The 12,156-nt window shown below is 46.6% G+C and overlaps 1 protein-coding gene across 1 annotated transcript in view; it reads right to left on the minus strand.

Moving 5' to 3' along the window:
• The window catches only part of LOC121574185 (1-phosphatidylinositol 4,5-bisphosphate phosphodiesterase epsilon-1), a 51,470-nt gene that overhangs the window by 3,774 nt on the left and 35,540 nt on the right, over positions 1–12,156 (minus strand). The window contains exons 26-31 of the mRNA XM_041886828.2: positions 6,014–6,275; positions 2,124–2,242; positions 1,806–1,934; positions 1,365–1,598; positions 912–1,070; positions 462–686 (exon numbers count right to left, since the gene is read on the minus strand). Coding sequence (XP_041742762.2) covers positions 462–686; positions 912–1,070; positions 1,365–1,598; positions 1,806–1,934; positions 2,124–2,242; positions 6,014–6,275 — 1,128 coding nt within the window. The remainder of the gene's footprint in view (positions 1–461; positions 687–911; positions 1,071–1,364; positions 1,599–1,805; positions 1,935–2,123; positions 2,243–6,013; positions 6,276–12,156) is intronic.

Below are 12,156 nucleotides of genomic sequence, written 5' to 3' on the forward strand. Positions count from 1 at the left end.
TTTCAAGGTCCTGGAGTGGCCTAGCCAGTCTCCAGATCTCAACCCCATAGAAAATCTTTGGAGGGAGTTGAAAGTCCGTGTTTCCCAGCGACAGCCCCAAAACATCACTGCTCTAGAAGAGATCTGCATGGAAGAATGGGCCAAAATACCAGCAACAGTGTGTGAAAACCTTGTGAAGACTTACAGAAAACGTTTGACCTGTGTCATTGCCAACAAAGGGTATATAACAAAGTATTGAGAAACTTTTGTTATTGACCAAATACTTATTTTCCACCAGAATTTTCAAATAAATTCATAAAAAATCCTACAATGTGATTTTCTGGATTTTTTTTTCTCATTTTGTCTGTCATAGTTGACGTGTACCTATGATGAAAATTACAGGCCTCTCTCATCTTTTTAAGTGGGAGAACTTGCACAATTGGTGGCTGACTAAATACTTTTTTTCCCCACTGTATCCTCACCTCCTTTCCCTGAGCCTGCTCCCTGAGTCTGAGAATGAACTTCCCCTGACCCCTCCACCTCCCCTGGGCCTGGAATATACACTCCTGGTCCAGGAGTGTCCTCTGGGTGGGTTTGGCAGGGAGCCTGCGCCCCAGGGGTTCCTTGACCACCTCCTCTATCAGAATGTAGTCGCTGACGTTGCCCGCTGACAGCAGGAGGCTGGACTGTCTGGCTTTCCTCAGTGTCTGCAAGTGAAATGGACATCGGGTACACAGTTAAAGGCATGATCTGTAATTTCAACAGCCTGCCCCTGCAACTTTGTTAAGCTAAGGGATGGGGTTAGGGAAATGTAACCACTCCCAAATTCATAGACTGAGCTTCATAGACTGATGCAAGGACTGACAGTCCACTTGATTCTATAATCACACTGAATATCTAAACCATATCAAGAGCGTGCCTGACTCCCATACCTGTTGGATGAGGTCATTGGCTGTGATGTGTCTGGGAGCTCTGAGGGTCATCTGTGATTGGTCAGGAGACACTCCATGTACTTCCACCAGGAATGAATCATCCTCCAGTCCACAGCTTACCTCCATCTTCTCTATAACTGTCTTCCCTTCGTTCACAGGCTAAAACAAAGGTGAAGAGTAAACTTATGGTTAAAGGTAGTGTTTTTTACAGACATCAGTAACAGTATAACTCATAATGGCAAAGAATGGCATAATTGGTGAATTCCACACAGACATTGAAAGGAACAGGGTCAGCTGCAGTTCAGTGCCCCCAGAGCAGTTTTGGGGGTTGAACAGGTTGAGTAGATAAAATACAAAAATTCCCAATATTATTAGAATTCCAGACTCTGAAGCAACAAAATGGGAAAACGAGAACGGAACAGGGATTTTGAGTAGGTAAGAATACAACCAGACCTTTTCTCTCGTTTTGAGGCACACTCTGCCCAGGTAGCCTTCGTCAGGGTTCCAGCTCTGAATGACCCTGAGTATCTCCTCCTCAGGCCTGATGGTCCTCTGTAGGAGAGGCTTTCGAGCATCCCCCCTCTCACCCCTAGTCTCCCCCCTCTCCCGGGGCAATGCCACCCTCTCTTCCATCAGGAAGCAAGAAGAGAGGGAGAACCGAGTGGAGGAGGAGAGGGATGGATGGATCTAGGTGGGAGAGAGATAAAGCATTATATTGTTACAGTTGCACTGCTGAAATGAATCTCCAAGATCCAGATCATCTGTACCCCTCCCCCCCTCAAAAATGCATTCCCATAAGAGTTTCAGATAAAATGGAGTTTCCCAAATGTGTAGAATGTGGAGGTTCAGTAGGTACAGTATGTGGTGAAGTGGGAAGATGCAATGCTCACTCACATTGTGTAGGAGCTGTCTGGCAGTGGTCCTCTCACTCACACCCACCACTATGAAAGGCTCAGGCCCAGGGACTCCGTGTACGGTGACCCTGTACTGCACAGCAGCCCTACGCTCCTCTGTACTGAAGAGCTGGGACACACACACACACACACACACACACAGCATGGGTTTAGGGGTACTGCAGGGCTGAATCAAAATCCTGCAGACTGACCGAGTTGCTGTCCAGGACAGTAGTAGGAGAGAACCTGCACTACACATTCACTTACTAGACACACTCCCTACACACTATATACTGTACACTACACACTATACACTCACCCGTGATGCAGGCTGTGAACCTGCTGCCCCACTGTCTTCAGTTCTACGGCTGTAGATGAACAGACTAGAGACTGGCAGGGCATCGTTGTGCTGATTCCTCAGCTGCACATGTCTGTATCCTGCCACACACGGTTTTGAAATAATTGCCACTGTTAGTACTGGGAATATAATGCTCTTATTTGACATCATTACTGGCTTTCTTCTATTTGTTTTTAGAACCCTGCTCTCTCTTTTAAAATGAACTTAATATGGGAATAGAATTTCTACAGTTCTGTTTGAATTCAATTAGCTAATCAAATTTTAACAGTTATCTTTATCTTCGTTTTTTTCTGTAAAGTATAGGAATGATTTCAACACAGACCGTTTTATTGGACAGCGGGAAAAATATGTAAAGAATCCGTTAGCTGAGCCAAACTGCCAATCATTGGCCTGATGTGACAGAGAGATTTAATGTCTGGTCTCAGAGTAGTGTGGGAACCAACATGACAGGACTGGAGTACCAAATGTTCCTCAATGCGAAAGCACAACAGTCTCCAAGTGTGTGTGTCAAATGCTTTTTGTGCATCTCTCAAGAATGAATGAAGCAAGCCGATGATTCACAATGAAACTTTTATTTACAAATAGCCTGATTTAACAAAAAAGTTGGCATCAAAATGAGAAAATAACAAAAAAAGAAGGGTCTTTATTAAAAACACAATTAGACGCTGTGTCAAGAACATTTAGGCCACAATTTGGTAATGAGGTGTCGCAAGGTGTCGATGAACTCCCAGATCGTGAGTTGTCTGGTCTTCTCAAAAAAGAACCCAAGTGACCGATACCAGGCCTTCACTACGCTGTTGGTCTTCCAGATGTCTTGTAGGACAGCATCGTAGTAGTTCCACATTTCTAAAATAAAAATATATCAACATGTTAGAAATGTAATTATTTGCCCCATTGTCATCAATGCTATGGCCTAATAATTAATTTAAAAAACAAAATAAAAATAAACCATAATCGTAACCTAATAGGCCTAGGCTACTGTTTTTAACGGCATACCCATGTTATACTCCGGTGCGTTGTCTCCAGTGCCAATCCATGTCTTCTCAAAGTTCTCCAGGAAGATGGACAGCTCCGGGTCCTGAAAGAATGCAGTTTCCTTCATTTCCTTGAAACACTTCACCACGTCAGCCGGTGGGACAAATGCGGGCGTGTACAGCATCTGGACGTGATGGGTCGCAGGCTCTTCAGCATGAGTATATGTGTTGCAACAAGATGTTTGCTAAAAAATATAAACATAATATTAGATGGCATGTTCACCTCAAGGTGTTTTTCCCTATTTTGTAAATGGACACTTTATTAGACTAAAGCAATAATTGAAATTTAGTTCTAGTTTTATTTCATGTGTAGGCCTATGGCAGCTAAAATCTGAATATAGACCTACAACAATAAAACATTTAAATCAATAAACTGAAAACAGGCCAACAATATAATAAAAAATAAAAAAACATTTATAATTAGGCTAAATCAATTATATTGTTGGTACATACCTCAGACTTATCTGTCATAACAATATAGGCTGCTGCATAAACCATTGACTCCATCCCGCGGGTGGGGTGCATCTTTCTGTGCATCCTGTAAATGGTGTATACCTGCTGGCACAAAGATGGAATCTTCTTGAATGATCCATCTGCAAACAAATGCTTGCATGCCCGCAGGAATTCTAAGTTGGGTTTCATGGTGAAGATCCCAAATCTGTCCTGGTCCACTGTTGTGCTGGAGGAAATGGTGTTCACGGCCTTATTCACGCGTGGTGCTATGGTAGATCTCAGGTATTATTGGCCAGGTTGGAGAGGATTGCAGGTAGGTCGAAATCGGAGACGGTTGCGGGTTCAGACGGTGTCGGGTCTCCCCATCTGTGACCCCCGCCTCAGGGATGACAGGGTCGGGGAGAGTTGCAGGTTCAGCCACGTCTTTACCTGCTGCCGTACCATGGCTCTCAGGGATGGTTTCAGCCACGTCTTTACCTGCTGCCGTACCATGGCTCTCAGGGATGGTTTCAGCCACGTCTTTACCTGCTGCCGTACCATGGCTCTCAGGGATGGTTTCAGCCAAGTCTTTACCTGCTGCCGTACCATGGCTCTCAGGGATGGTTTCAGCCACGTCTTTACCTGCTGCCGTACCATGGCTCTCAGGGATGGTTTCAGCAACGTCTTTACCTGCTGCCGTACCATGGCTCTCAGGGATGGTTTCAGCCACGTCTTTACCTGCTGCCGTACCATGGCTCTCCGGGATGGTTTCAGCCACGTCTTTACCTGCTGCCGTACCATGGATCTCAGGGATGGTTTCAGCCACGTCTTTACCTGCTGCCGTACCATGGATCTCAGGGATGGTTTCAGCCACGTCTTTACCTGCTGCCGTACCATGGCTCTCAGGGATGGTTTCAGCCACGTCTTTACCTGCTGCCGTACCATGGCTCTCAGGGATGGTTTCAGCCACGTCTTTACCTGCTGCCGTACCATGGCTCTCAGGGATGGTTTCAGCCAAGTCTTTACCTGCTACCGTACCATGGCTCTCAGGGATGGTTTCAGCCGATACCGGCGGCGTCCTCTTCTTCTTTTGCAGGTGCTTCTGTAGGCCTACACACTTTTTTACGTTGTGTACAGGTTTGTTTCTGACAGTCTCTGACAACCGATGACTCCAAAACGCAGTGTGTGCTTTCCTCGGTCTCCAGATTCCTCTTCTTCAGGTTATTCAACTCCCATTTACTCTCTGTGTTCAACACCTGTTGACCTGTCACCGTTCCATCCGGGTCGTGGTTGTGTTCTCCTGACACGTTGGATATATTGGTCCCCCAGTCAGTGAGGACCATGCGACCTCGGCACTTGTGAGAATCATATTTAATGCACATGCAGTATGAATTGTTTTTTGCAGGCTTTTGTTCCATTTTGTAGATGTAGCTATTATGTTAGATCCTGCTTCCCGGCATTGAAAGGGTCAGTGCTTCAAGTGACTTGAAATTGAAAGCTCTTCTCGTTTTGGGTGCCTGATTTTCTTTTTTTTCCTATCGATTGGTTGAATGATAGTTGAGTTAAGTAGTAGTAGCTTGTTCTTGGTAGGATAGCTTTTGAGGAAAGGTGTGGCCTATTTATTTTTAAAAAATGAAAATGTTTTTATATATTTTTAACCAACTAGGCTATTTGCAAGTCTATTGCAAAATGTATTGTTGGAATATCAAGGTCCCTCTAAAACTATGTGTTGATAGCTCTGACAGTTTTTGCAGTTCCTGTGTCCTTGCACAAACATAAAGGATCATTTCAATCAGAATAGTTTGTGCATGAATTAGGCTCATTATAGCAGCATATAGGCCGACATTTGCATTCAACAGTAAGGCCATAAGCCTCCCCCCAGTGAACTTACCATAAATTTAATTAATTAACGGGCACGTGACGACAAATAGGTCCGGCTCATTTACATGCATCACACCTAATTGTTTGCATGTGCGTGGCCATTCAGTTGGGATGTGCCCATTCAGTTTGAATTGGGTGCTTATTCAGAAGCACTTGAGAAGTGTTAATGTTTGGAAAGAATGTACACCTATAGCCATAACCACAGCAGTTAGACCTACAGGTGTTAATGTTTGGAATGTCTGGAGTCCTTTTAATCATGATTGCATTGTTTTCAACACTAATGTGGTAATGAGTATTTTTTCATCTGAAATGACTGTAGCTGTACCAGGCTTGGGTCTTCTAGTCTTTTAACAAAAACACAATCTTTGTGTATGTGTGCCTGTGCTTAAAATGAGAATAGTCCATGGAAGATAAGTCAGAGATGAAATTCTGCAGCATGTGTGTGTCTCTGTGTGTTTTTTCAGAGTGTGCGCATGCACATGTCTGTGTGTTTGCCTACTGTACCTGTCCTGAATGCTCTGAGTGGTATGATCCTATGAGCGGTGGTCTGGGAGCTGTTGTGTTCCACCACAGTAAAGCGTAGGAAGGCCAGGTCAGCCATGAGTAGGGGGAAGTGGAAGCTCTGGTTCCATATGGGGTTCAGGGGGTTACGGTGGATGGGTTTGGTGCGGAAGTGGCACCCGTCTGCCTGCATGCCCATGATGTCTACCTCGATGTAAGGACTGCCTGCTGTGGTCCCTGGGCATACATTCTGACCAGAGATGATCTGGAAGAAATGGAAAGAGATAGAGAGAAGGAGGGAGGGAGAGAGAAAAGAGAGACAGAGACCGAGAGAAAGACGTCAATAAAAAAAACTTTACATTAGATGAACTGACCAAAAAAGGAAACCAGTTGACACTGCTGCTTTTGCGGATCACTAGCTACTTGTTGTATACTACTGTTATTATGTGATTGTACACTGAGTGGACAAAACATTATGAACACCTGCTCTTTTCTTGACATGGACTAGGTGAAAGCTATGATCCCTTATTGAAGTCACCTGTTAAATCCACTTCAATCCGTTTAGATGAAGGGGATGAGATAGGTTAAAGAAGGATTTTTAAGCCTTGAGACAATTGAGACATGGATTGTGTATGTGTGCCATTCAGAGAGTGAATGGGCAAAATAAAAGATTTACAGTGCATTCGGAAAGTATTCAGACCCCTTGACTTTTTCCATATTTTCTTACGTTACAGCCTTATTCTAAAATGGATGAAATAGTTTTTTCCCCCCTCATCAATCTACACACAATACCCCATAATGACAAGCAAAAACAGGTTTTTAGAAATGTTTGCAATTGTATAAAAAAAGAAAAATGGAAATATTACATTTACATAAGTATTCAGACCCTTTACTCAGTACTTTGTTGAAGCACCTTTGGCAGCGATTTCAGCCTTAAGTCTTCTTGGGTATGACGCTACAAGCTTGGCACACCTGTCTTTGGGGAGTTTCTCCCATTCTTCTCTGCAGATCCGCTATTTTCAGGTCTCTCCAGAGATGTTCGATCGGGTGGCTGGGCCACTCAAGGACATTCAGAGATTTGTCCTGAAGCCACTCCTGCGTTGTCTTGCCTGTGTGCTTAGGGAGCAGGTTTTCATCAAGGATCATAATCTCATAGCAAAGGGTCTGAATACTTATGTAAATAAGGTATTTGTTTTTTATCTTTAATACATTTGCAAAAATTTCTAAAAACCTGTTTTCGCTTTGTCATTATGGGGTATTGTATGTAGATTGATGAGGAAAATGTTTTATTTAATCCATTTTAGAATAAGGCTGTAACGTAACAAAATGTGGAAAAAGTCAAGGGGTCTGAATACTTTCCGAATGCACTGTAAATTGTAAATGCCTTTGAACAGGGTATGGTAGTAGGTGCCAGGCACAGCGGTTTGAGTGTGTCAAGAACTGCAACACTGCTGGGTTTTTCACACTCAACAGTTTCCCATGTGTATTAAAAATGGTCCACCACCCAAAGGACATCCAGCCAACTTGACACAACTGTGGGAAGTAGTGGAGTCAACATGGGCCAGCATCCCTGTGGAACGCTTTCGACACCTTGTAGAGTCCACGTCCCGACAAATTGAGCCGTTTCTGAGGGCAAAAGGGGGTGCAACTCAATATTAGGAAGGTGTTTCAAGTTTTTTGTACACTCACTGTATGTATATATATATATATATATATATATATACAGTGGGGAAAAAAAGTATTTAGTCAGCCACCAATTGTGCAAGTTCTCCCACTTAAAAAGATGAGAGAGGCCTGTCATTTTCATCATAGGTACACGTCAACTATGACAGACAAATTGAGAATTTTTTTCTCCAGAAAATCACATTGTAGGATTTTTAATGAATTTATTTGCAAATTATGGTGGAAAATAAGTATTTGGTCACCTACAAACAAGCAAGATTTCTGGCTCTCACAGACCTGTAACTTCTTCTTTAAGAGGCTCCTCTGTCCTCCACTCGTTACCTGTATTAATGGCACCTGTTTGAACTTGTTATCAGTATAAAAGACACCTGTCCACAACCTCAAACAGTCACACTCCAAACTCCACTATGGTCAAGACCAAAGAGCTGTCAAAGGACACCAGAAACAAAATTGTAGACCTGCACCAGGCTGGGAAGACTGAATCTGCAATAGGTAAGCAGCTTGGTTTGAAGAAATCAACTGTGGGAGCAATTATTAGGAAATGGAAGACATACAAGACCACTGATAATCTCCCTCGATCTGGGGCTCCACGCAAGATCTCACCCTGTGGGGTCAAAATGATCACAAGAACGGTGAGCAAAAATCCCAGAACCACACGGGGGGACCTAGTGAATGACCTGCAGAGAGCTGGGACCAAAGTAACAAAGCCTACCATCAGTAACACACTACTCCGCCAGGGACTCAAATCCTGCATTGCCAGACGTGTCCCCCTGCTTAAGCCAGTACATGTCCAGGCCCGTCTGAAGTTTGGGAGAATGTCATATGGTCAGATGAAACCAAAATAGAACTTTTCGGTAAAAACTCAACTCATCGTGTTTGGAGGACAAAGAATGCTGAGTTGCATCCAAAGAACACCATACCTACTGTGAAGCATGGGGGGTGGAAACTTCATGCTTTGGGGCTGTTTTTCTGCAAAGGGACCAGGACGACTGATCCGTGTAAAGGAAAGAATGAATGGGGCCATGTATCGTGAGATTTTGAGTGAAAACCTCCTTCCATCAGCAAGGGCATTGAAGATGAAACGTGGCTGGGTCTTTTAGCATGACAATGATCCCAAACACACCTCCCGGGCAACGAAGGAGTGGCTTCGTAAGAAGCATTTCAAGGTCCTGGAGTGGCCTAGCCAGTCTCCAGATCTCAACCCCATAGAAAATCTTTGGAGGGAGTTGAAAGTCCGTGTTGCCCAGCGACAGCCCCAAAACATCACTGCTCTAGAGGAGATCTGCATGGAGGAATGGGCCAAAATACCAGCAACAGAGTGTGAAAACCTTGTGAAGACTTACAGAAAACGTTTGACCTGTGTCATTGCCAACAAAGGGTATATAACAAAGTATTGAGAAACTTTTGTTATTGACCAAATACTTATTTTCCACAATAATTTGCAAATAAATTCATAGAAAATCCTACAATGTGATTTTCTGGATTTTTTTTCTCATTTTGTCTGTCATAGTTGCCATGTACCTATGATGAAAATTACAGGCCTCTCTCATCTTTTTAAGTGGGAGAACTTGCACAATTGGTGGCTGACTAAATACTTTTTTTCCCCACTGTATATACAGTTGAAGTCGGAAGTTTACATACACCTTAGCCAAATATATTTAAACTCAGTTTTTCACAATTCCTGACATTTAATCCTAGTAAGAATTCCCAGTCTTAGGTCAGTTAGGATCACCACTTTATTTTAAGAATGTGAAATGTCAGAATAATAGTAGAGAGAATGATTTATATCAGCTTTTATTTCTTTCATCACATTCCCAGTGGGTCAGAAGTTTACATACACTCAATTAGTATATGGTAGCATTACCTTTAAATTGTTTAACTTGGGTCAAACGTTTCAGGTAGCCTTCCACAAGCTTCCCACAATAAGTTGGGTGAATTTTGGCCCATTCGTCCTGACAGAGCTGGTGTAACTGAGTTAGGTTTGTAGGCCTCCTTGCTCGCACACGCTTTTCAGTTCTGCCCACAAATTTTCTATTGGATTGAGGTCAGGGCTTTGTGATGGCCACTCCAATACCTTGACTTTGTTGTCCTTAAGCCATTTTGCCACAACTTTGGAAGTATGCTTGGGGTCATTGTCCATTTGGAAGACCCATTTGCGATCAAGCTTTAACTTCCTGAATGATGTCTTGAGATGTTGCTTCAATATATCCACATCATTTTCCTTCCTCATGATGCCATCTATTTTGTGAAGTGCACCAGACCCTCCTGCAGCAAAGCACCCCCACAGCATGATGCTGCCACCCCTGTGCTTCACGGTTGGGATGGTGTTCTCCGGCTTGCAAGCCTTCCCCTTTTTCCATCAAACATAACAATGGTCATTATGGCCAAACAGTTCTATTTTTGTTTCATCAGACCAGTAGACATTTCTCCAAAAAGTACAATCTCTCCAAAAAGTACAATATAGATACTTTTGTACCTGTTTCCTCCTGTCACAAACGTTGACTGATGACTCGTGGAACCAAGGCGCAGCGTGATAAGCGTACATTTTATTTAGTACACAACACACGAACAAAACAACAAAACGAACGATACGTGAAGTCCTGAGGTTACAACAACACAAACCTTTACGGAACAAGATCCCACAAACTAACTGGTGCCAACAGGCTGCCTAAGTATGGTCACCAATCAGAAACAACGAGCTACAGCTGCCTCTGATTGGGAACCACCCTGGCCAACATAGATCTAAATGATCTAGAACAAAAAACATAGAAAACTAAACATAGAAAAATCCACACCCTGGCTCAACATTTAAGAGTCCCCAGAGCCAGGGCGTGACAGTACCCCCCCAAAGGCGCGGACTGCGACCGCGCCACACAAACACAAGAGGGTAGGGGCCGGGTGGGCATTCCGCCTCGGAGGCGGATCCGGCTCCGGGCGTGACCACCACCTTTTCTCCACCTCCCCGTTGCGCCCCTGGTCTGGTCCCGCTGACTGGAGCTGGACCCGACGACGGTGGACCAAACCTTACCGGCTCCGGACTGGAGCCGCTGGCCGGAGCTGGACTGGACACCGGTGGAGCGGATTGCTCTGGCTCCGGAGTGGATCCGCTGACCGGTGCCGGACCAGGCACCGGTGGAACAGGCACGGGCCGTGCCGGACTGGACACACGCACCACTGGCTTGGCGCAGGGAGCAGGAATGGGCCGGACCGGGCTGACGACGCGCACCACTGGCTTGGTGCGGGGAGAAGGAACGGGCCGGACCGGGCTGACGACGCGCACCACTGGCTTGGTGCGGGGAGCAGGAACGGGCCGGACCGGGCTGACGACGCGCACCACTGGCTTGGTGCGAGGGACAGGAACAGGCCGGACCGGGCTGGCGACGCGCACCACTGGCTTGGTGCGAGGGTCAGGAACAGGCCGGACCGGGCTGGCGACGCGCTCCACTGGCTTGGTGCGGGGAGAAGGAACGGGCCGGACCGGGCCGGACCGGGCTGATGACGCGCACCACTGGCTTGGTGCGGGGAGCAGGAACGGGCCGGACCGGGCTGACGACGCGCACCACTGGCTTGGTGCGAGGGACAGGAACAGGCCGGACCGGGCTGGCGACGCGCACCACTGGCTTGGTGCGAGGGTCAGGAACAGGCCGGACCGGGCTGGCGACGCTCACCACTGGCTTGGTGCGGGGAGCAGGAACAGGCCGGGCTGGACTGGGAACACGCACCACTGGCTTGGTGCGGGGAGAAGGAACAGGCCGGGCTGGACTGGGAACACGCACCACTGGCTTGGTGCGGGGAGCCGGAACGGGCCGGGCCGGACTGTGAACACGCACCACTGGCTTGGTGCGGGGAGAAGGAACAGGCCGGGCTGGACTGGGAACACGCACCACTGGCTTGGTGCGGGGAGCCGGAACGGGCCGGGACGGACTGTGGAGGCGGACTGGAGGTCTGGAGCGGAGAGCTGACACAACCCGTCCTGGCTGAATGCCTATTTCCACACAATATGTGTGAGGCATCAGCACAGGACGTACAGGGCTGTGCACTCGTACTGGCGCTACAGCACGTGGCACTGGCGCAGGACATACGGGACCGAGGAGGCGTACTGGAGGCCACGAGCATTGAGCCGGCACACCCCGTCCTGGCTGCATGCCCATCTTAGCACGACACGTGCGTGGTGCTAGCACCGGATGTACAGGACTGTGCCGGAACACTCGCGGCACAGTACGTGGCTCCGCATAACACGGAGCCTGCCCAGTCTCACGCTTCCTAGCCTGAGTACGGGGAGTTGGCTCTGCTCTAACTCTAGGCTCCGCCAACCACCCTTTTAGCCCCCCCCAAAAAAATGATTGGGGCTGTCTATCGGGCTTCCTCTTCGGCCGGTACCCTCCGCGCCTCCACAGTCTCCTCCCAAGGACGGCGATCCATTCCGGCCTGAATCTCTTCCCAAGTCCAGGATCCCTTCCCGT

Source organism: Coregonus clupeaformis, chromosome 1, assembly GCF_020615455.1.
Source record: "Coregonus clupeaformis isolate EN_2021a chromosome 1, ASM2061545v1, whole genome shotgun sequence".
Lineage (NCBI taxonomy): Eukaryota > Metazoa > Chordata > Actinopteri > Salmoniformes > Salmonidae > Coregonus > Coregonus clupeaformis.